This window comes from Elephantulus edwardii, unplaced genomic scaffold, assembly GCF_000299155.1.
Source record: "Elephantulus edwardii isolate Elephantulus edwardi_28Jun2011 unplaced genomic scaffold, EleEdw1.0 scaffold00297, whole genome shotgun sequence".
NCBI lineage: Eukaryota > Metazoa > Chordata > Mammalia > Macroscelidea > Macroscelididae > Elephantulus > Elephantulus edwardii.
In genome coordinates this window covers 551,007-577,082 of record NW_006400047.1, presented here as the reverse complement: position 1 = coordinate 577,082, position 26,076 = coordinate 551,007, and the positions used below count along the sequence as shown (strand labels likewise).

Here is a 26,076-nt window from a genome sequence, read left to right as displayed (position 1 = left end):
TGTAGCCAAAAGTTTTAAACAGTCTACAACGGTGCCATAAAAGTTAATCTCCCTAAACATCCAGAACTCCGCAGTTACTTTCTGTTAGATTTCCAGTTAACCAGGGCATTGATAAATGTATTTTGTACTTAACACACAATATCTCAAACTAACTGCCGTGGTGTCAGAACCGACTCTTGGTCGACCCCTCCGCTGCTAGGCTGTAAATCGCACTATAGGAGGTTGTCTTTCTTTCTTCCTTTGAAACCCTTGGTGGATTCCAACTGCGTGAGGTACATAACCTTTGGATTTGCAGCACAACTCCCTACAGACTACGCCGCCGCCGCCGCCGCCGCCGTAGCTCCCAAGGGTCTTTTATACACATTCTAAACACGTATATCACCTTAAAAGTAAGAGTAACCTGCTACGAAGATGGCTCTGAAAGCTAAGAAGGAAGCCCCTGCCCCTCCCAAAACTGAAGCCAAAGCAAAGGCAATAAAGGCCAAGAAGGCAGTCCTGAAGGGCGTCCACAGCCAAAAAAAAAAAGATCCTCACGACACCCACCTTTCGGTGGCCTAAAACGCTGAGACTCTGAAGGCAGCCCAAATACCCCCTGAAGAGCGCCCCCAGGAGAAACAAGCTTCACCACTATGCCATCATCAAATTTCCCCTGACCGCTGAGTCAGCTATGAAGAAGATAGAAGATAACAACACACTTGTGTTCATTGTAGATGTCAAGGCCGACAACACCAAATTAAACAAGCTGTAAAGAAGCTCTATGACATTGATGTGGCCAAGGTCAACACTTTGATTAGGCCTGATGGAGAGAAGGCCTATGTTTGACTTGCTCCTGATTATGCTGCTTTGGATGTTGCCAATAAAATTGGGATCATCTAAACTGAGTCCAGCTGGCTAATTCTAAATATAAATTTTTCTCACCATTAAAAAAAAAAAAAAGTAAGAGTAACTTGAGAAAATCAAAGACGCGTGGAAACAGGCCAGCTAACACTGCCAACTTCTCCAAAAGAGCGCAAAATAAGTAGTCCCTTTTAGCTTGGGAGAAAAATATGAACAAAACTCAGACCAGATTTACTGGTCTGATGGAACTGCTTTAGCAGTTCCAGCCACTCCCTCACCTTTCAGCCAAACGAGACAACCCTATGGAATTTTATATGTTGTATAAAACGGTGGGGAGAAATGCATTCCCTAGAACTAAACATATACAGTCAATTGGTAGCATTTATCCAAGGATAAAGCTAAGAAGAGATTAAAAAAAAATTGAAATAGTAGACACAGGGAAGAAATGGAAAGGGTGCTAGTACATTGTGGAGATTGCATGCAGCCAATGATAAAAATCTAAATGTATATGAATTGTTGGAAACCAATTTGCTTTGTGAACTTTCACCTAAATTACAGTAAAAAGTTAAAAAATAGAAATGAACTCTATTCTGGGGCTTGCTATTTCCCCCTCATATATCTTGGAACATACTTTTTATGTAGATCTTCATCCTTTTAAATGACTGCATATTTTATGCATGTACTATAATTTCTTTAATGAATCACACTGTTGGATACAAGATTATTTCCAGTTTTTAAACCTCCATTTTTGCTGCAGTTGACTAACTTCATTTTTACCTCTTTGCGACTGTGTGAGTATATCTGTAAGATAAATCTGGACATAAATTTGCTGAATCAAAGAGTTATATGCACTTTAAATTTTTTTACTATTACCAGGTGGTCCTTCAAAGAGGTTGTATATGTCAAAGGACAAGGGAAATTTCCTAGCCATCACATAGGCAAACACTAAAATGTTTGTTAATATAAATAAAGTTTATATTACTGTATAGCAATGATGTCATTCTAGAGACTAAGGTGTGCCTGATCCAGGCCATGGTCTTCGCCATTATGTGCTATGCATCAGAAAGCTGGACAATGACTAGAGAGGATAGGAGAATTGATGCCTTTGAGCTGTGGTGCTGGAGAAGAGCATTGACTATATTGTGGACTGTTAAGAGAACAAACAGGTTCATCCCAGAGAAGGTGAAATCAGGCTGTTCCTTGAGGCAAAGCTCTGTCTGACATACTTTGGACGTGTTGCAAGGAGGAACCAGTCCTTGGAGAGGGACATTATGCTTGGGAGGGTGGAGAGACAGTGCAGGAGGGGAAGACCCTCAATGAGATGCATTGACTCAGTGACTGGAGTAATAGGGTTTGGTTTGTTGGAGACAGTGAGATTAGCTCAGGATAGAGCAGAGTTCAGAGCTGTTGTGCATAGGGTCGCTATGAGTCGCAGGCGACTCGACAGCACGTAACAACAAGAAAAAGTTTAATTTTGTCACCTTGTTATAATGGTTATTATAGGGAACTCTGGTGGTGTAATCCATAACTAGCTGTGCTGCTGACGCAAAGACTTTCACTCTCTTTCAGTTTGACTCCACTTATGTGGAACATAGAAGAGTAACCTCCTTCCTAGCGATTTACAGTCTTAGACGCCCCTGGAGGGTAGCTCTGAGTTGAAACCAATAATGGTGTTTTGAAAATGATGGTTTTGTGTTTTTAAGGTATTTAAAAGTAGTAGTATTCATGTAGGGAGCTCTGGTAGCCTAGTAGCAAGAAGCTATGCTGCAGTCCCAAAGGTTTGAGGCCACCAGCTGCGGCAGAAGGTTGGGTAATCTCTTCCCCTATGACTAACAGCTTCTGAAAACCCACTGGAGGGTGAACTGTAAGTTGGTTCCAACTGTACAGTAGACAACACTAACAGTACTTAATACTGCCTTCCAAAGGACGCTTGGCAATGTCTGGGGAGATTTTCATTTGTCATAGTTGAAAGCGATACTACTGGAATCTGAATAGAGTCCAGTGTACTGATTATTAACCTCTTACAACACATAGGATAAAGCTCTTGCAATAAGTAATTACCTAGTTAGATGTCAGTGTTACCAAGGTTGAGAAACCCTGGCTTAAAGCCATTTGTGTATCTTTTTCTTTGCCTGGTGTAAGCCAGTAGATTTTAATTGATTGTTTAGAGTTCTGTTTATTTGCAAAATTAGCCCCTGTCACATATACTTTACATTAAAAGTACTTTTTTTAACCTGTCTTTTGACTTTGATTGTTATTTGCAGAAACATTTGTCTTTATGAAGTCAGACTGATGGGTATTTTTGGTAGCTTTTTCTCTTGGAGGCTTTTGGGGGTTTTGAACAAGTTTGTAAGCCTTTACCAGTTTATAAGCCATTTCCAGGCTGGGAAGATGAGTGGAATGGCCCAGATTCTGCCTGGTTTTTGTGGATCTCCTGAATTAAACAGGTTTAGAAGCAGGAGTGGCATCCACTTCCAGAAAGGCTTGCCTCCGGAAACTCCTCTATGAACTTGGAGAAATGATGACAGTTTTGTGTTAAAGACTTTGGTTCATAGGGTTGCCGTGGGTGATCTATGACTCTATGGCACTTAACAACAATAATAAGACTTATCTTAAGCCAAGCTTTATTTTCAGTTAAGTAGGCAAATATTCTTCTAGTATTTAATTTATTTATTTATATTTTTTATCTTTCTGAAATGGGAAATGAATTGGGCAACCTTTTTCACTTTGCTTAAGATGACTGTCCATTTCTCACAGTACTATTGATTGAATGGCTAATCTTTTCCTAGTTGTTTGAAATTCTGCCTTTTCTCATAAACTCAATTCTTACATGCTTATGGGTCTATTTCTGGAGAATTGCAACACACTTATAGGTTAACACTAGCAAATTTTACTCATCTCCCATTGGTACAGAGAAATCTAGGACTTTTCTTTAAGGTGCTATAGCATTTTTTACTCTGCTTCCAAAGCTCTTAAGGTAGAATAATTTTTTTTCCCCAACGATTAAAAGGGACATTTTATTTCCCTCTCAAATGAAGTGAACATGAAAATATCAGAGTTTATTGTTGTAATAAAATAAGATGAAGCTTGGAATTGGATCACTTGACCCTTTTGCTTTTTATCTCCTCCCAGTTCAAAGTCCTTGCATCTTTTGATAGCCAGCATTCTTTTAGATCTTGCAGTATGGCTCAACACATTCGAGTCTTAACACAATCTTCTTTGTAGTTTTTGCCTTTTCCTGAAAAATTGCCTTGTTCTGCCCACCGTAGCCACTCTGCTTCCTGTCATTACGCTGCTTTCCCAGGGCATACAGAGAGTCTTTGCCCTTCTTGTACTGTGTCACTTTGTGGGGCTGGTGCTTGCCACACTTTTTGCAAAAAGTCTGGCAAGTTTTGGGAACGTTGACCTTGTTCATGGGATCCCTGTCCCTGGAAGAATTTTTATACAGATCTTGGCTGCAGTTTAAGAGAAGCTCCTTTCTGCCAGTGTCTGGGACTCTGAGCCGGGAGGATAGCCTTTTAACTACTGGGAATCAGTCCAGCTGGGTCAAAGGCAAAGGCTTTTTGGTTTTCGAAAGCAATCATTTACATACTTTCTTTTAATTACTTACTTAAATTACTGTGCTATTTAAAGTAAAAATTAATAATCTAGATATTTTACCTCATGAAAAATATGGGAGAATTTCAAACCCACATACAGATACAAAATATATATTATATTTTTTTATTAATTTTAATGAAAGTTTACAGAGACTTACGTTTTCTATTAATTCATTGTTGCATTTTTCTCCTTGCCCACCCTTCCCCCCAATTCACTCTTCTCTTTGAAAAGTAAGAGAAAAATTCTTTCATTGTTATACAATCCCTCGCCCCAAGTCGAGTGCACTCCACTGTGCAGCCTTCGTTCTGGAGTACTGTCATGACAAAATACCTAATCATAAATCCCTTTTGAACAGTTCTCTCCCTTGTCTACTTCAATGCAGTGAACATATCCCCTCTTTCTCAGTCTTCCCTCAACCCTGATGTCAGTCCCATTTTACAACAGTGGCCCTATGAAGTATTTGTCCTTTTGTGGCAGATATTTCACTCAGCAGCATGTCCTCTAGGATCACCCATTTTGTATAATATTTCATGAGTTCCTTGTTCATATATTCTTTAAAAAAAAGATAAACCAGAATTTAATGAACTATTGCAGATTAAGAGGAAGACTTCTCTGAGTGTCCATTTCAATTACACACACACACACACACACACACACTCTCTCTCGCTCTCTAACATGCACACCATTTCCCACTAAAGATAAGAGGAAAGAGAAAAACTAAAATTGAGTGCCCACATAAATAAACTATGTAAAATGTGTTATAAAAAAAAGTTACTGAGCACAAGAGCTAATTCAAGTGATTTTTTTTAACATAGTAATTTTACTGCACAGTTTCAGAGAGATTTGTTCTGAAGACAAAAAAAAAACCTGGAAAAGAACATTGAACTTAGTTGTTAACAAGGCAAATGAATACATATACTTACATCAGAAATCCAGGTTCTTTTCTCAAAAAGTTGCAAATAGAGATACCATTTGACCCAGCAATTCCACTACTGGGAATATACCCTGAAGAGACCATAGCTGACATCCAAGCACATATATGTACACCCATGTTTATTGCGGTTTTGTTCACAATAGCAAGGATTTGGAAACAACCTAAGTGCCCATCAACAAACGAATGGGTAGAGAAGCTGTGGTATATTCGCACAATGGAATACTATGCTGCATTAAAAAACAAGGAACTCATGCAATATTATTCAAAATGGTTGACTCTGGAGAACATTATGCTGAGTGAAATATCCCGGTCACAAAGGGACAAATATTACATGATGCCACTGTTGTAGAATGGGACTGTCCTTGGGGTTGGGGAGAGACTGAGTAAGATGGGTTCAATGATGTGTGCTGCACTGAGGCGGAGGAGGGAGGGAACTGTTTAAAAGAGATATATAACTGGGTGTTTCTGTTATCACAGGAGTCTAGAGCGAGGGCTGCATGGTGGAGGGGACCTGGGGGGGGGGTTTGTGGAACAATGAAAGAATCTTTTCTTTTACTTTTCCATAATTTTTGACTCATGTACTTATAACTTGTTAGTCAAATTTGTGTCTTCTAGGTTGCAACACCCCCATGATACATCTTCAAGGATATGAACATGTATGGCCAAGCACAATCAATAAGAGTGCATCTAAATTCCAAAATCAATCTCCATAATAGTCTATGTGTTTCCTACTGCCAAAGAGGCCCTTTAGAGTAGTGAGAGAAGATCTTCACCCTGAAACCCACAGCGTCCCTTATCAGCAGGAAGTAGCTAAGAGAATACGCCATCCCCTTTTCCTTATGACTCAGGGTGAAGTCTCTCTCAGGGAGGAGTGATAGGGAATGGCAAAGGACACAGTGACGAAGATTGGTCAGAAGATTGGTCAGAACTGGCTTTGACAAGCACTGTGGCATTTGGACAAGAACAAACTGGGAGGAGGGTGGAGAGAATGGTGCAGCGGTGAATGAATGGAAACCCAAAATCTCTGTAAATGTTTATGAAAATTAATAAAATATAATTATAGAAAAAAAAGAAATTAAAAGAAAAAAAAGAAATCCAGGTTTCTTACTATAAAAGAAATGAGGTAAGATAGGGGATGAGAGAGAGAAAGGAAGAGGTCTGAGGTTGAATTTATAGTGAAGAATACTAAAATAAATGAACAAAACCCATCAGAGTTTAAATAAAAAACGGACAAATCAACAATAGATAGCTAGGGATTTTGTTTTTCTTCTTTTATTAATTAATAGGATAAGTAGAGAGAAAAGAAATAAAGATATGGGAGTCAACTAGCTGATCTATAGACATTGTACAAGAATTCATTCAATACCAGAATACACATTCTTATGCTAGGTCAGTGATAAGAAGCTACGTTGCAATCCTAAAGGCACATGGTTCAAATCCTACTCCATAGGAGAAGATTGGCTTGACTTGGTGCCACAAAACAACATACTAGATCATAAAACAAGTCTTAATTCTCAGACACCTTACAGAAGTAAGGCTCATGACTGAAAGTAAAAAATACCAGAATAATGTCTATTTATGCTTTTTCAACTATGCAGAGGCCTTGACTGTGTGGATCATAGCAAGTTATGGCTAACATTGAGAAGAGTAGGGATCACTGAGCAGCTGATGGATTCGAACCACATGACTTTGGGTTGACAGTAAACCCTATTCTCAGCCACCAGTGCTCCCTTAAGATAAGTAGAAGGAAGGAAATAAAGATGCGAAGAAATGAAAAGAGTTAACAATAGATTCAATTAAAATGATGATTGATTTTGTGAAAAGTTTAATATTGATAAATTCATACTTTGTCTAGGGAGCTCTGGTTGCCTAAATGGCAAGAAACTGTGCTGCAATACAGAAGGCACGAGGTAGAGGCCACCAGCTGCTTTGTGGGAGAAGGATGGGCAATCTCTCATGTGACTAACTGCTTCTGAAAACCTGCAGGAGGGTCAGCTATGGGTCAGTTCTGACTCTACAGCACCCCACAACATACCTTGCCCGAAGTGGTTACCTCACTATTGGCTACATATGACTATAAAAATTCAGAATCAAGGCTTTCAAGCCCACTAATTATATTTCAAGACTTGTGTTCCCTGTATTAAGCATACAACATATAGGGAGCATTTTATTTTTCTTTTTCACTTTATTTTATTGTGACTTTAACAAAAGTTTACAGAAAAGTTGGATTTTTGTTTATTCATTGTTGTGTATTTTCCTCCGTTATACTCCCTCAGTTAACTTTTTTAAAATTTCTAATTTTTCTCTTTTGCTGCACATTCTTTCCTTCCTCCCCTGCCCCCTCCAAGCTCACTCAGCAGTGCACCCCTTGTTCCAGATTATTGTCATACATATAATACCTAATTATATATCTCTTTCCAACAGTTCATCCCCTCATCAGTTCTACGCAGTGTTTGTTTTCTGGGCACTCTTTTCCCATTCTCTGCCCACTCCACCCCCATCTGTCCTGTTTTATAACAGTGGTGTCATACAGTATTTGTCATTTTGTGGCTGAGATATTTCACTGAGCCTAATATTTCACTCAGGCTCCCCCATATTGTGTAACACTTTGAGTTTATTGTTTTTCAGTGTTGCATAATATTCCGTTGTGTGAATGTACCATAGTTTCTCTGTCCATTCATTTGTTGTTGGGCATTTGGATTGCTTCCATCTCTTTGCTTTTGTGTGTAATGCAGCAATAAACATGGGTATGCATGCATCTGTTTGAGTTGTGGCTCAGGTTTCTTTAGGATATTCCCAGTAGTGGAATTGTGGGTCAAGTGATATGTCTATTTCCAATTTTTTAAGAAAGTGCCAGATGGTCTTCTCATCATCACAGAAAGTCTTCCAAATTTCTTGAAGCAGACTAGTGAGCGTGTCCAGGACTGCATATTTGTGGAAACACTGCACTTGGTATTCCATTATAACTCTAGAGACCTTACTTACTTATTATCTATCTATCTATCTATCTATTTGCCAATGTCTGCAGCACAGCTTGACCTTCCTTTAGTACCAGTTCAGCTCTAACAGACTAAACAGGAAAAAAAGAGAAAAACTGCCAATTGTGTTATGAATAGAAAAGTAAATTTTGCCATGAATCTTAACAATCATTAAAAGGATAATAAAGGCTCAGGATGTAAAAACCCAGAGGACAGGGAGATTCTAGAAATACCAATAGAAACTAGAATCACAGGAAGGAAGTGGGGAAAGAGCTATTGTACTTTGTACTCAATGCCATTAACAAAATGTGTATGAATTATTGGAAAGAAAACTAATCTACTGTATAAGCTTTTATGTAAATCACAAAGTCTTGAGCAAACAAAGAAGCATTGTAATTATGGAAACTGACTTGACACTGGGCAAAATATTGAATGATAGAGGTAAGATCAGGAAATGATGGAAGGAATACATAGAGTCACTGTATCAAAAAGAATTGGTTAATGCTGAACCATTTCAGGAAGCATATGAACAAAAACCAATGGTACTAGAGTAAGGGAAGAAGTCCAAGCTGTGCTGCAGGCATTGGCAAAAATGAAATAAATAAGGCCTCAAGAATTAATGGAGTACCAACTGTAGTGTTTCTGCAAACATGCAGCCCTGGACATGTTCACTAGTCTGTTTCAAGAAATTTGGAAGACGAGATAACTCATTTGTTCTCATTAAATAAAGAAGGTGATCCCACAGAGTGCAGAACTTATTGAATAATGTAATTAATATAACTTGCAAGTAAAGTCTCATCAAAGATTATTAGAAAATTACTAGAACTGTACATTGACAAGGAACTGTCAGAAATTCAAACTAGATTTAGAGGAGGCCTTGTCCTGAGTTCCCTTCAGATTATGCTATCAGAGCTCCCTAAAATAAGAATGTTGTTGTTAAGTACCATTGAGTCAAGTATGACTTATAATGACCCTATGAACAACAAACAGATCTGAATCCTGTCCTATCCAGAACCATCCTCATTATCTCCAACAAACTTGATCCCATTACTGGAGTAACTGTGTCAATCCATCTTGCTGAGGGCCTGCCTCTTCTCCACTGACCCTCTGCCTTTCCAAGCACTATGTGCCTTTCAGAAGAATAGCCTCTCATTACAGCATGCATAAAGTATGTGAGGTGAAGCTTCATTATACTTGCCTCCAAATGCTAGTCTGGTTTCACTTTCTCCAAGACATACCTGTTTATTTATTCTTTCAATAGTCATGGACTATTCAGCGCTCTTCTCCCATACAACAACTCAAAGGCATTGATTCATCTCCTGTGGCATGAATCAGGAAAACCTTGGTCTTTAGACTGAACATCATTGTGCTTGAAGACTTTGGAGAGGTCCCTGACATCAGTTTTTCCCAATGCTATGTGTCTCCAGATCTCTTGATTGCTAATACCAAGGGTATTGATTGTGGATCCAAGCAAGAGAAAATCATTGACAATTTCAGTCTTTATCTGTGATGATATTGCAGTCCAGTGGTGACGAGTTTTGTCCTCTTGGTGTTGAGATGTAATCCATGGGAGGAAACTCACTAAACATGTTAAACTAACTAACTCATTGCTGTAGAGAGTGAACCAACTTCTAAGTCAGCGTCTAGTGAGTTTTCAGAGGCCACAGGAGGAGATCGTTCTTCTTTCTCCCATAGAACAGCTGGTGGATTCAAACCACCTGACTTCTGATTGATAGTGCAACTCCTTATGCATGAGGCCACCAGAACTTCTGTTAACGGACACCTGGAAAACATTTATTCTGGTACAGTATTGAATGTATCTGTTAAAGACTGATTTTTCTCTATTTCCAAGCAAATAAGCTAGCTTATTGCTATTGGATGCTGGCAGAAGACGTGAGACTCCTGGATTAGAGGCAGGAGACATTGATACTTATAGCACAGCAAGGTACACAGACATCAGCTTGTAGGTCTTCCATCTCCTAAGTGCTGTGGAGCAACATAAAGGGGGACAAGTGGATGCTGTGCATGCACAAGTTTTGTATTGCAATTGAAAAATTCTGGATTTAGGGATCTCCTTTTTTTTTTTTTAGAGCAGGTCTTTTTTTTCTCCAGAGGGAGAAATTACCTCATTCAGCAGCCTCCTGAATGACAGCCAAGGCAGAGAGGGTCATCTAATTGCATCTTTGGCATACCTAGCAAGAAGAATGCTAATATTTCTCCTAGCAGCTTACCTCTCAATTGTTTTTGGCCAAACTTTGGGCTGATTATCAAGAGGATCCAGCCTTTGGAGAAAGACACTATGCTTGGTAAAGTACAGGGTCCGAGAAAAAGAAGATTCTCTACAAGATGGATTGACACAGTGGCTGGGACAGTAGGTGGATGGTGCAGGACTGGGTAGTACTCCATTCTGATTTACAAAGATTTGCTGTGGGTAGCAGTCAACTCACTGTCACTTAACAATATAGTGCTACTCCATTAACTTCTCAGATTAATATGATCAACAGATATCAGGACCAAATCTATCCACTTTGTCTCATAAAGTATTTAAATAAAGGTTCTGTCAACAGGACTTCAAGTAACAAGGTGAGACAGGTGAAGAATTGACCTCAGCTATGCCCCAAGGTTCTGGAGTCAACTAAACAAGTTTTAGGAGAAACCAGTAAGTCTCATTTCAGATAGTCATATGTAATCTAAAAGAAGATTTATTGCCCATTATCTTTGGGCAAAGGAGTTAAAACTGACGTACTTATCTTTTGTGCCATTGCCAACAATGAGACAATCAAGTGCCAACAAGAACAATCAAGTGTCACAACTCACTACCTTCAAGTTGACTCTTGACTGATAGCAAACTCAAGCATGTAATAGTAGAACTGTGTTCTCAATTACTGATTTTTGAGTGTTTCTTATAAAGTTACTATGAGAATAGGAAGGTTTCGTGGCTTCTTCATTAGGGAATTAGGCTGCTGCTGGGGGTTCTGCTCCGAGGGAGGAAGGCAGACAAGCTCCCGTGCAATTCACAGCCTCGGAAACCTGCTGGAGAGCCAGCTGTGAGCTGGTTCTGATCCACAGCAATGAGATTAGCCAGAATTAACTTCACTGCTTTTGGGTTTTCAGGTGGCTATTTAATGTACTTCTGTTAAAAAAAAAACCCAAAAAACAACCTAAAATACATTAATTCCTGCTGCTTTGTAGTCAAATTCCTGAGCAGCTGTGGATTAGAATCGTGTGCTATTGGGTTGGCCATCCAACTCCTTATCCACTAGACCACTGGAGCTCCCTATAAATTTGTCCTCACTTAATACTGAAGGTTTTAAGTCATTCGAAAGCCTTTCATACTTTTCTCACATTAAAGTAAAGCAAAATAAGAACTATATGCACTTGATCTGACTCACCATTAAAGACATCGTTAGGAATTGTTCATGTTTAATGTAGGGACTCCCTCTTACAGAAATTTCATAGCACAGTCTGGAGACTAAGGCGTGCCTCATTCAGGTCATAGTCTTTGCAGTTATTTGCTATGCATCAGAGACTGGACAATGACTAAGGATAATAGAAAGAGAATTGACATCTTTGAGCTGTGGTACTGGAGAATAGTATTGAAAATACCATGGTCTGCTGGGAGAACAAACAGGTTTGTCCTAGAGAGGGTGAGACCAGGCTGCTCCTTAGAAGCAAGGATTCTGAAACTTTGTCTGACATACTTTGGACATGTTTCAAGGTGGGACCTGTCCTGGGAGAGGGATGTGATGCTTGGACAGTGCAAGAGAGGACGACCCTCAATGAGATGAATTGATTCAGTGACGGGGGTAATGGGGGTAGATGTGTCAGCAGTCAGTGTTTAGGGCTGTTGTACATAGGGTCGCTATGAGTCACAGGTGGCTTGACGGCACATAACAACAATTGTAATACAGGGAGCTCTGGTGGCCTACTGGTAAGAAGCTACACTGCAATCCTGAAGGCACGCAGTTCGAATCTAGTAGCTGCTCTTACAGGAGAAGGATGGACAGTCTTCTCTCTTGTGATTACTGCCTCAGGAAATCCACTGGAGAGTCAGCTATGGGTTGGTTCTGACTCCATGACACACACAAACAACAACACCATATAATTAAAACAATATTTGCAGTTGATAGCTATATGTCAGGTTAAAAGGTAAAAAAATTATGATATTTCATGAAGTCAGGTTAGTAAACAGCCTTACAACTTTTACTTTTTATCCAGCCAGCATAAATAAAAGCCTAGGCTGTTAACCTGTAAAGAGAAAATAAGCTTTAGTTTCTTAAATCCCTATAAACATTTTTCTCCCTCAAAGGAAAATTTTCCCCCAAAATAGCTAGAAATATGTGTTATACTAATGGTGAGCATTAACTGAATAATTGTTTGGTTTGGGATTATTTTTTAAGTGATATGCAATCATTGTAGAAACTTTGAACAGTAATGAAAACTATAAATAATATGAGCAAAGCTTACTCATAGTCTTACCAACTCAGAAATAAGTTCTGTTCTCAGTTTTTCCATGGAAATAGTTTATCATTTATTTTATTAATTACTTATTTCTCTTAAAGATGTACGCAACATTGAAGCAGATTTACCAAATCCTTGTATGGCTGGCAACCAGTAGTTGTAGTAAGTAATCTGTAAATACTGTACAGTGGGATTACAGAAACTTTATTAGCTATCAGATTAGTGAATGAGGTTCAAGTAATGTTTCATGGAAGAAGAGTCAATGTGTATTAAAAATGTGCTTGAGTTCCTGATTAAAACAACAAAAACAACATACATATTGTGCTGAGTTATTTCCAACATTTGTATGATATTGGCTAGTAAATAAAATACTGAAGTTTCTTATAAGATCACGTTTGTTTTGTTACAGGAAACTAGCGGGATGTACAGTTTTCATCACGGGGGCAAGCCGTGGCATTGGCAAAGCTATTGCCTTAAAAGCAGCAAAGGATGGAGCAAATATTGTCATTGCTGCGAAGACAACCCAGGCACACCCCAAACTTCCAGGCACAATCTATACTGCTGCTGAAGAAAGTGAGTGAGACTACACAATTTCCAAAAACCTCTTCACACTGGTTTTAACGTAGAATGAGTTTGCTGGACAATTTAGTTGTAGCTGTATGAACCCAACATATCCACTACTGTTGAGATGATGCATAGTTATATCAAAGTTACCCTAAGATAATTTTATAATTAAGGAAGTAAGCGTTTATTCTTTGTCACTTTAAAGCAGTGGTTTTGGAACCTTTTTTCTTGTTGTTGTTGTTGTCGTCAACACCTTTGAGTGATTAGAGGGACTCCCATTAAAAATTCTGTTACAAGTGCAGTGGTTCTTGGATGGGGATTAGGGAAGAGGATGGTAGTGGAGACAGAATCCGAAGAGTAAATGATGTAAACACTTTGGAAAAGCTTTTCATGTTATATCTTTTCTAGACTGTTTGTAAGTCTTGTTCTAATACTTAAAACTCAGAAACATGTATTGAGTGCTTACTTCAAGGCTGTGTCAGGAGACAGAGTCCCAAGAGAAAAATTTTATGGTTTAAAATGCAACTTTAGCTGACGTTAGCTGATATTGCTAGTTTTACTAGTTCTGATAATAGTACTGTGGTTATATTAGAGAGAAACATTAACTATGTATGAGTGAAGTAACAACTGACCTTTGTTTTAAAATGTACCAGTAAAAATTGGGAAAATGTAGAAATACCTGGCAAAATATCAGCAATCATTTAAGGCAGGCAGTAGGGTCATGGTAGGTTACTTTATTATTCTTTAATTTTTGTTTATTTTTTTAAATGTTTCATAGTGATAAGAGTTTTTTAGATCACTTGCCTTTTATATATATATGAAATTAATATCTTTTGGTTTTTTAATAGAATTGGCCTGGCCAGTCTGAAGTTAGATGAGGTAGTTAATCTGTTCCTACTTTTCAGGGTTGAATCACTTAGTGATTGTAAGATGTATCTGTTTATGTTGATTTTAGGAAAATTGTACTCCCCTTCCCTTTTAACTGTTCTACCCAATTAAAAGTAACATTGAATGCTTTAGTGCCCTTTTGTTTGTTTGCCCTTTGTAGTTGAAGCAGCTGGAGGAAAAGCCTTGCCATGTATTGTTGATGTGAGAGATGAACAGCAAATCAGTGATGCAGTGGAGAAAGCAGTCCAGAAATTTGGAGGTAGTGCCTTAATTCTAAAACTGTTACTGAAATTGGGTAAAATGTAGTTATAACTAGATATTAATGAAACTGAGATTTTTATTAAACTTTGGAATATTACCAGAACTGAGTATTTGTTCATACAGAAACATCAGATCATACCATCCGATGATTTTTCTTTTTATTAGAAATTTTTTAGTATTATTTGCAAATCCATCACACAAAATAAAATTAGAACCTTAACAATTGCATACACCTAACCAAGTGGTCCCCAGGTCCCATCCACTTACATCTCTCCAGCTCTCATAACTCTTTTATCTGGGTAAAGTGCAGATATCTTATTGGCATTCAAAATATTTTACACTCTGACCTCAACAGACATTTTTTTTTAAAGAAACATTTTTAAAAAAAAAAAAAAAAAAGAAACTCCCTACTCCAGCCAAATAGTTTAAGTCTTAGTATTTATCTCCCAAATCAGGGAGCTCTGGTGACCTAGTGGCAAGAAGCTGCACTGCAATCTTGAAGGCATATGGTTCTCTACAGGAGAAGGATGGGTAATCTCCTGTTGTGTGATTAACTGCCCCTGAAAACCCACTGAAGGGTCAGCTATGAGTCAGTTCTAACGTTATAGTACATAACAACAATAATCAATATACTTCTAAAAGGGGCTGCATAAAGCTTTGATGGCCAGGCATTTAGGCTTGCCCAGATCCTGTGCAAACCAGTACCACTCTTTCTCCATGCTGTTGCAGGGACTGTATGTGCATATGAGAGACATTGGCAGATGGGAAGCAAAATAGTGCTTCATTGTACTGTTAAGGCCTCATAGAGTGCTATAGTGTGTTAAACTAGAACCCAGGGCTTTGATGTTAAGTTGAGCATCTCCTTTAAATTCACAATCTTAGCAGTGGCTAGCAGCTTTTGTCAAAGTAATATTTTTAAAAAAAAATGTAAAAAGAGAGATTACAGAAGTACTTTTTTTTTTTTTAACAGTCATATATATAGAAGAGAAGGGACAGAGAAACACAGTCATATGATTGGCTTTTTATCCAGGGACTCCAAATACTGGAACGTAGCCAAGATTTATGCCCTAGAATCTCACCATACTAACGTGGTTCCTTTGAGGGAGGAACAAAATGGAGAAGGTGATAGGGATTGCCTATATTCTTTCTGTTGTAGTCCTTCCTATTGATCAACTGGTGAATTTCTCGTCCCTGAAGAATGAGACCATCAGATCCACCACCTTTATCTAAGCTCTTCCTCAAGTTTTACTTTTTTCTGATTCCACTAATAGCAGTAATTCAGCTGTTGCGTAACATTGTCTCAAGAAACTTCTGAAAGGGGTCAGAGAGAATATTAGTTAAATATGCCCAAGGCCATGCTGTTCACCTCCTGTTTAATTTCTCTTCTTCTAGCTGTGTTTTTCAACCTAGTTCATTTGATATTTGCGTATTATACATTACATGACACCAAAGCCCAGTAATACATGCCTGTGCATCAACATGTAAATTACCACTACTTCAATATTGAGATCCTACAGAGAAGTTAGAATTAGGTCCTACACCACAAATAGGGAGCTCTGGTGGCCTAGTGTTAAGAAGCTGTGGTGTAATCCCAGACACACATGATTGGAATCCACAAGCTGCTCTGCAGGAGAAGAATGGGAAGTCTCCACCGGTGTGATTAACTGCCTCTGAAAACTACTCTGAAGGTCAGCTGTTGGTTCTGACTTGATGGTTATCAACAACACAGAGAAATTAACATCCCATAGATTACTTCTTCCTCCTTTTGTTGCCACAGAGAACTTAAAGTTCAAAGTTGAAACTCTTCCTTCATCTCTCTGAAAACATTCCTGTATTCTTGCTAAAGTTATTAATTTTGGTGGAGTTGCCTCTATTTAAAGTTTTTCCTAAGTTTTCTCTCTGTCCCCCTTATTGTCCCCTTTAATATATTTAAATTTTTTTTTCTTTCTGTTTCCCTATTAAGTTCTGTTTTCCTGCTATCCAGTGAGGAGTTAAGAGTAGACTCCATTGAGTGACTCTACTCTCTTCTAATCAGGGTGGACACTATTTATACAGATAATTTATAACCTAAACTTTTTGCCCCTATGTTCTTTTCTGCAGAAATCCAAAGAGTTTATTTTTTGTTAGTTTTGTTTTCCTTCCATATTGTCACATATTGTGGTTGTTACTGCTATAGATTTCTGCTCTTGAATTCAATAGACCTTTGAATTCTGCCTTTAAGAGAGACTTGACTTTAGTTCACCTTTACCAAATTCTGAACAGTTGATGCCTTCAAACCTTTGCCTCGGGGTGTTTTGGTACTCTCGAGCACCTTGCCTTTCCTACCCGTCAAGTTTTTCAGCCCTTGAGTAAGTAGGGGAGCTTTAGTGGCCTACTTGGTAATGAAGTATGCTGTTAACACAAGGACTGCCTCACTCTGGTGATTTCAATCCACCAGCAGCTCCAAGGCTGTCCAAATCTATAAGTAGCTCTGTGAGAGATAGATGGGCAGTCTTCCTCTCATGCGATTTACAGCCTTGGTAACCCAAGACAGGAAGATCAACTATGAGTTGGTTCAGACTCAAAGGCAGAATATTTTTTTATTTGTTTGGTTGTTTTGTATTTTGGCTTGTTTTTTCTTTTTTGTTTTGTTTTTTTAAATAAGCTATGGTTGTCTGGTGGTAAGGAGCTGCACTGTTGTCCCAAAGGCACACAATTCGAATCCACCAACTCCTTCACAGGAAGATGGGCCTTCTTTCAAGTGCAATTTCCTGCCTCTGAAAACCTGCAGGAGAGTCAGCTGTGAGTTGGTTCCTACTCATTGGTGCATCACAACAACAGTGCATCAGACAAAAAAACTTCTTTCCCCTCTCTCCAATAGGCACCATGTATGAGTCTTTTGCTTATCCTTTTCTGCTATTATTCCTCATTTCATCTTATTTATCCTGACTGAGTTTAGAAATTTTAACCTACCTTTTAAATTGGATAAAATTGTTTTTCTTTATCCTAGAAAAAGACCATTAATCAAATTCAACATAAGTTCTGCTCATTTCTCAGGCTCACATGTGTACTTTGCTAATGTACTTCTTACCTCCTATCCTGTAGTGAGAGAGAAGTCACTAAATTCTGGATTTGCAAAAAGCACCATTGATTTTCTCCATCTTAACTGGCTTTATTTCCCTGAGTATAGTAATTCTATACAGGTGGTGTTTATATGTAGATCCACCAGTCCAGCATCTCACACCTAGATTTGGTTTGCTCTGCTCTCAACTGGCTACTTCATTTCATAGACATTATCTTCCTTGTCTCTCTTGCTTTAACAAAGTGCCTTGTGTAAACATAGCCTCTTGTTTATTACCTTGTTATATTGTGGTTGAACAGCCTAGCTTTATGAATTGAGAAGCATGTACTGAATTTTAAAAAATGTTCTAACTGGTCTTTGTCACCTGTGAAGGCAGCTATCACTGTCTTCATTGTAGCCAGTCCCTGACTCACCACATAATTGAGTTACATTAAATTGCACATTTATTTTTATGATCTTTGTGGGTTTTTTAAATGTACGTATTCAAATATACATGGAAGTTTATATGTAATGTTTATGACAAATGAAGGCCATATTTCTAAAGATACTAAATATCTTATTATTGTATCAATGACAAATAAAAGTACGATCTCTAAAGATACTAATAATAAGACAATAAGTGTGAAAACAGAAAAAGAAATTAAGTGCTTTGCTTACAACTGAACCATCAGAACAGAAACTGGTAATAAGTCAAAGACCATTTATTCATTCTGACTTGTTTTATTTCACAGGGCCTAGAACTTGTCTCAGATTTATATACAGGTGGTTGCTTAAGTTTGAGTTTGTTTTAATAAAGCTATAAAATATAATGTAGTTGAATCCAAAGACTCTAAGAATGTATTTTCATCACAAACTCTGTGTTTTATGATGTGGAAACTGAAAGATTAGCACATGATCAATATTTTTATAGTATTACTATATATGAGAAAGGGATACTAAGTATTTTAGTAACTTTATTTAAACTATAACTAACATATTGAGAAGGCTGTAGAAAAGTAAAAAGGATGAGAAAGTGGTTCATTTCTAAAGTCTAATCCCAGCAGAAGAAGAGTAGATAAATTGTTATATTTCAACTTGGAATATTAAGTGCCCTATGAAAAGAATAGTTATCAAGACTACACAGAAACACAGAAAAATGTTAGATGTAATTTTTCGGTTTTAATATTTTTATTTCATTTTCTTCACTAATCATATAATTTGTTACATTTGTGATTGGATGAAATATGCAATAGTTATGGGTCACCAAAGCAAACTTTATCTTCTTTGATGATTTTCCTAGGATTGAAACCTTACGTCTCTTTTCTTTTTGACAGTTCCCAAGACCCAAAAAGGAGCTCTTTCCTTTAAGTAACAGACCTTGGTGTTCTGGGGAGGAAGGCAGGCCTTGAAAAGATGCTATAAGAAAAGGAAATTGACTCAAGGATCTGAAAGACAGGGAGGGAAGATCAGGAGAGAAAAATAGAACAGATAAGGATAAAAGCTACAAACCATAAAAAATAAGCAAAGAAAGGTCTTTTTTACAGTAATTGGTAATTCACAGCTTAAATATGTCAGAGACGCTGAAGATGACATAGGATTGGACAGGGTTCAGATCTGTTGTTCATTATGAATTATTATGGATTATTATGCATCATACTAGACTTGTCAGCACCTAACAGCAACAACTATGCCAGTGAAAACAGCATTTGGATGCTGTTTTAGAATGGCTACTGAGTCTTGCATTGACATACTGCTTAGTCATATAAAAAAGACATTTGTGAATAAATCAAATTGAAGCAGATAAGCTGAGGATTTTATAGTGAACAAAAGTATTTCTTTTTGTGATAAATTAGTAATGTTTTTATTTCCTTTTATGATAAAGTAATAATAAAATGAAGTTGATTCTTTCAAAAACAGGAATTGATATTTTGGTGAATAATGCCAGTGCTATTAGCTTGACCAACACATTGGAAACACCTACAAAGAGAGTGGATTTGATGATGAATGTCAATACCAGAGGCACCTACCTTACGTAAGTTAAAAAGAAGAGGTGGAGGTTTGCTGTAATGTTTTCTCAGAGAATTCAGTGGTAAAGATCTGAACCAATTTAGTATTTTGAAATCTAGTCAATCCCTTAATTTTAAAGATATTAAGCTAAAAAAAATTAAAAAAAAAGATATTAAGCTATTACAAAAATAATATTTTAGATTATTCAGAGTACTTTTTCTCTGTGTACATAATAAAGACTAACATGTAGCGTGAGCGTTTTCATATATTTGCAGCCATAAAACATATATACATACCATTGTCATTTATTGTCTTTTTCTTACCAACCTAGTGAGTATTGCTTTTTTTTTTTCCTTAAAATTTCTCAAGTTAGTGTATCATGTAAGATGGCAACTGAATTAAAGAAAATCAGGAAAACAAAACAAACAAACATTTCTCAAGTTTTAGAAATAGCATGAAGTTCTTGGGAATCTTAGTTTACTATGACTGACAAAAAGGATAATACTCTCTTGGGGGCATTATCAGAAGTGCACTATATAGAATTAAAGAGAATATAACCTACTCTGGATTAATCACACAGTCTGTTTTTCAATTTTTCCATTTATTTATTGTTTGTATACCTTCAAACCCTGCCGTTATCCTATGGGTAGCTATGAGGCTAGCAGCACCATTTCTACCCTCCATAACTTGCTAACTTGTGACTTTGAACAAGTAGCTTACTCTCTGGAAGAGTCAGTTTCCTGAGGTATAAAATCAGGAGGATGAAATAGACTGTCGTAAGGATGATTATGAAGGTTAAATGTGGAATTTCTTACATTGAAGAACTAAATCTTGCCCTCAGATTTGGTTTTGTCTGTAATACTTGATCCTGGAAATGTTTAACAAATTTGTTTTGATTGATTACCTACATTCAAAATTTCATTAGATACTTACATTAAAAATCTAGATTTCTGGCTTTTCCTGAAAAGCAGAGAAATCTGGCTTCTTCAGGTAGCCTTCTTTTCTGGTAGAAGCTAGCTACAAAATCTGCTTCCTTAAATGGGTCCTGAGTTTCATTGTCATTTGGATGCTGAGGTCAAACAGAAAAATTGCATTGTTATTCTGCTTGCATTGTTTTTTCATGGATTAAAGAAGTAAAAATATTTTGTATATCTGTGTCTCTGTATAAAGTGGGAAAATGAAACATATATCAGGAGGGCATTGTGTTCAAGTTAAGTGGGTGAAAACTTCTTTGTAGGTTTGAGGCATATTTCTATGAACTCAGTATGCCCACTATATCTGTTTCTGTTGAATGCTAACAGTAGTGAACCAAACCATGATAGTAACTATGGCAGGCATGCAGAAAAGATTGTAACAAAAACCTTAGTATACTAGAAACAGGACTCACTTTTCAGCAGGATGTTTTCCCCCAAATGAAACAAGCAGTGCTGCTGTGTGATACAGTTACATTGGGGGTAGGGGTGAATTATCTGGACCTTATGGAATTTTACAACTGGCAACCTTATGAAAGAATTTTGAATGTAGATACAAACTGTAAGTACAAGTATTTAACAATATAAACTTAACCATATAAATTTAACAATATAATTTAACCAGCTGCTCAGCATTCTGAAATAAGGCTTAGAAGGGCACAGTATTTAAAAAATATAAATCTTTTGTGATAATTTCTGTTGCTGATAGTGAAGCCACAGCTATAAATACACTACCTACTTCTTTATATATATATAATGTCAAGAGATTGAAACATTTTTTAGGCTCATTACCTGTGACAGGAACAACATCAGGAGATGACTTGCTAAGTACAGAGAAGAGTCTAAGAAGATTTAACATATACTTGTCAAAATAAGTTATAACTGTAGACAGTGCTACTGACAATATTAAAATGTAATACAAAGATGTTCTGCAAGGGTGCAGAGTTAAGTTTGTTAAGTCTTACTAAAAAAAGGTAAAAATGTAGCATGTTATTAATACTGAAAATTAACTACCAAGGTTTGAATAATCAACACACTGTGTTACTCATATCTATAACAGGGTTAGTGGCCACAGCATACTGCTAAAGAGATATTTTCTAATTTTAAAGAAAGCACCTGAAGGGAAAAAAAAAGAAAATTCTTCACTTAGTTCTCAACCAAAGATTGGATCAAGGATTGGCCTTTTAGTTGATATGAATAATGTAAATACAAATATATGCTTCTCTTAGCTCATTCCTTATAAAATTGTATCTTTGAAAACCTGCTGTCAAGGGCAGTCTGACCCTTAATTTTTCCAAAACAGGAAAATGACACCCTAAATTACATTCCTATTAGATTTATGTGATTGAAGAACTATGAGTGAAATGTATATACAGGGCACTAGGGGAGCTCTGGTGGTCTAGTGGCAAAAAGCTGCTCTGCAATCCCAAAGGCCTGTCGTTCGAGACCACCAGTTGCTCTGCGGGTGAAGGATGAGAAGTCTCCTCCTGTGCGATTAACTGCCTCTGAAAACCCACTGGAGGGGCAGCAGTGCATTAGTTCCAACTCTACAGTACACAATAATAGTAACAACAAAGTACTAAAAGCTAAATATACATATGCTAGAGTAACAGGTCTATGAGTACTATTAACAGATACCTTTTAATAAAAACCACAAATGTTATGCAAAGATTCTAACCATTTTTCAAAGTTCTTACATTTATGAACAACTATTTTTTTAACATAACTGGATACAACTTCCAGCAAAATGCATATTACAACTCTAAATGAAAGACTGAACATTGTTCTTTAGAACCAAACAAAAAAGGTGACAGATTTCTTACCCTCTTTTAAAAGGCAAATTTCTAATGAAATGTTTCTATTTTAACTTAAATTTTTCCAATTTTAATTTAATATATATCTAGCTAGTATTATATTTGTTTTTGTCATGCTATATGTTTTAGGAGTTTAATAATGGCATTTGATTTTATTTCTAAGCAATTGATTTTTCTTTTTTTTTTTTTTGCAAGAGCAAACAACTTTATTTCATTAAACAGAGAATAACACTCAGATGAAATACAGTTCACATTTATAATATTTTTAAATTCCATCTAAACACTGCTCACATCTACATAATTTTTTTCCTCTATTTTTAATCATATTTTTTATTAATTTTAATGAAAATTTACAGATCATTGGATTTCCATTCATTGTTGTACTTTTCTCCGTGCCCACCCTTCCCCCGCCCCCAGTACACTCTTTTCTTTGAAAAATAAAAGAAAAATTATTTCATTGTTTTACATTCCCTCCCCCCAGGTCCACTCCACCATGTAGCCTTCGCTCTATACACCTGTCATGACAATAATACCCAATCACATATCCCCTTTAAACAGTTCTCTCCCTCATCTGTTTCAATGCAGTATACATTATTGAACCCATCTTTCTCAGTCTTCCCTCAAACCCGAGGTCAGTCCTGTTTTACAACAGTGGCACCATGCAATATTTGTCCTTTTATGACTGAGATATTTCACTCAGCAGAATGTCCTCCAGAGTCACCCATTTTGAATAATATTGCATGAGTTTCTTGTTTTTTCAATGCAGCTTAGTGAATATACCAGCTTCTCTATCCATTCATTTGTTGATGGGCACTTAAGTTGTTTCCAACTCCTTGCTATTGTGAACAAAGCCATGATAAACATAGGTGTGCATGTATCTGCTTGGATGTCAGTTATGATCTCTGGGGTATATTTCCAGTAGTGGAATTGCTGGGTCAAATGGTATCTCTATTTGCAACTTTTTGAGAAGGCGCCACACCACCTTCCACAGTGGTTGCACCATTTTACACTTCCACCAACAGTGAATAAGGGTTCCAGTTTCTCCACAACCTCACCAGCATTTGTTGCTTGCTGTTCTGTTAAATTTTGCTATTCTTACTGGGGTGAGATGGTATCTCATAGTTGTTTTGATTTGCATCTCTCTTAGAGCTAGGGATTTTGAACATTTCTTCATGTGCTTGTTTGCCATCTGAATGTCATCTTTGGTGAAGTGTCTGTTTATATCCTGTGCTCATTTTTCAATTGGATTGTTTACCTTTATCTTGTTGTGGTACAGTTGATTTTTTTTAATGCCTGTTATTGTTTTTATTAGGTGTCATCAAATCAAACACAACTCATAGTGAACAAAAGATCTGAACCTGTTCTATCCTGTGCCATCCTCACACTTCCTGACACACAAGAGCCCATTGCAGTAATCACTGTGTCAGTTCACCTGGTTGAGGATCTTCTTCCTCTCCTTTTCCAACCCTCCACCCTTCCCACCATTATGTCCTTCTCCAAGGAATAGCACCTCCTAACATGCCCAAAGTTTATGAGGCAAAGCCTCATCATTCTTGCCTCCAAAGAGCTTAGCTCACTTTATTTCTATATTCAAATACCCTATAGGTCTTTGAGTTTGCAGCCTCTGATTAAATCACATGATGCACATAAGAGTAGTAAGTAAAATTCACAGCACACAGTAAGTTTTCAATAAACAACTGTTCTACTAAACTAAAGGTATTCATTTCTATGCATAGTGCTAAGAATTTTTAATAAAATATAGAAGACAGGACTTGTTCCTGGGAAAAACGCACCTAACGTAGAATTACTCATGTTGAAGGCCAGGTGGGTAGCGTGCAGATGGAAGGGTTTTTAACTCAGATTTGTGTAACTTGAACACATGATATTTACCACAACTATGACTGTCAAGTACATTAACTACTACTGAAATTTACATGTATATTTTGGCAAGTGGAGAATTTAGGAAGGTTGTAGTTGAGGATAACTTCGTTTGAGCTTAAGACTAATGTATTAGACTTTATTATTTTCACAAACCAGATCATGCTGTCAGACCTTAGCACAAAACTTATAAATGTGTGAATTTATTGCTTTTTCTAAATTTATTCTATAAAAGTCAAAACAAATGTACACTAGATTAGAGAGCAAGTTCAGTTGCTCTATGGAAGTGGTTTAAAATAATAACTTTAAGGGGAGCTCTGGTGGCCTAGTGGCAAGGAGCTGCAACTACAATCCCAGAGGCACACGGTTCGAATCCACCAGATGCTCTGCCGAGAAAAGAAGGGACAATCTCCTCCTGTACCAGTCAGATCTGATTTGATGGTACACTCACACAAAAATAAAATAAAAAAAAATGTTTAAAAAATAATAATAACTTTAAAAGATGGAAAAGTTGTTAAAAATTATTAACTTATGTTTTCTTTTGCTTTCAGATCTAAAGCATGTATTCCTCATTTGAAAAAGAGTAATATTGCTCATATTCTCAATCTCAGTCCTCCGCTGAATCTGAATCCACTATGGTTCAAACAGCACTGTGGTAAGTGGTAGGGTAGGGGCATGGCTTTCTTGGTTAATTTGTTTTTAATTAAATCACTGTACCTATGATAAAATAAAATTGATTCTTAGCATTCAACATTAAATTTTCTATGAAAAATTAATAGTGTTTTGGAAAGTAATTAACTTTTATCTGTGACTTAAAATATTTATATATACTTTGCATTCAGTAAAATGAGTAAGTCTTAATAATGCAGTTTGATGAATTTGACAAATGTATACTCAAATCAAGATAGAATTTCTTTTACCCTACAAGCTCCCTTATATCCTTTTCCAGTCAATCAAGTAGGTATATGTTATTTTGTGTAACTTATTCCTCAGTAAACATGGTGAAAAACTCTCCAACAGATTGCAGCCTAGGAAGTCTTGTGAGGTAATTGTGTTCTGTCCTTCAAGGTTCCCATGAGTTGGTATGAGCTTGATTATACACAGCAATAAGAGCAATCTAAATAACAAGATTTGTGTGAAGATTACATAGAAATAGTTGTTTCAGACATTGATCCTTCAACAACCTTTGCTAAGATTTGAGCATGTATCTAGAATAGAAAAACCATAGAAGATTGAAATATGCTCTGTTGATTGGTTCAACAAATTCACAACCTTTATTTGGTTATTGTTTAACTGGCAGTAGTAGTTTGCCTTTAAGTGAGTTTTGTAATTATTTAAAAAGAACAGTACACATTTCTTACTGTAATTTTTCTTAGCGTGGAAGCATCTACAACTTGTCCTCTCTGTTGTGCTTATGCTCATTGTTACAGCCATTTCATCAGCCCCCCTCCCCGAGGCTCTTCTTCTTTTTCACCAACCCTCCACTTTTCCAAGCAGGATGTCCCTCTTTAGGGTATTAGCCTCTCCTGATAACATGCCTGAAAAATATAAAATCAAGTTTTCTCATCCTGGCTTCTAAGGAACATTGCTACTGTACTTCTTTCAATACAGATTTGCAGCTTTATCTATTTGAAGAGAATTCTGGGGGAAAAAATGGCAGGAAGGAAATAGTGAGAAAGAATTCATTGTTTATACTCACAGGTTAGCTTGTTTTTAAACTATTTCTCCTTGTGGTTTCTTTCAGCTTATACCATTGCTAAGTATGGTATGTCTATGTGTGTTCTTGGAATGGCAGAAGAATTTAAAGGTGAAATTGCAGTCAATGCATTATGGCCTAAAACAG

The 26,076-nt window shown here is 37.0% G+C and overlaps 1 protein-coding gene across 1 annotated transcript in view; it reads left to right on the top strand.

The window, feature by feature from the left end:
- The window catches only part of HSDL2 (hydroxysteroid dehydrogenase like 2), a 99,944-nt gene that overhangs the window by 44,832 nt on the left and 29,036 nt on the right, over nt 1–26,076 (top strand). Inside the window, exons 5-9 of the mRNA XM_006900854.1 lie at nt 13,220–13,383; nt 14,423–14,521; nt 19,481–19,595; nt 24,785–24,888; nt 25,978–26,072. Of these exons, the coding sequence (XP_006900916.1) occupies nt 13,220–13,383; nt 14,423–14,521; nt 19,481–19,595; nt 24,785–24,888; nt 25,978–26,072 (577 nt within the window). The remainder of the gene's footprint in view (nt 1–13,219; nt 13,384–14,422; nt 14,522–19,480; nt 19,596–24,784; nt 24,889–25,977; nt 26,073–26,076) is intronic.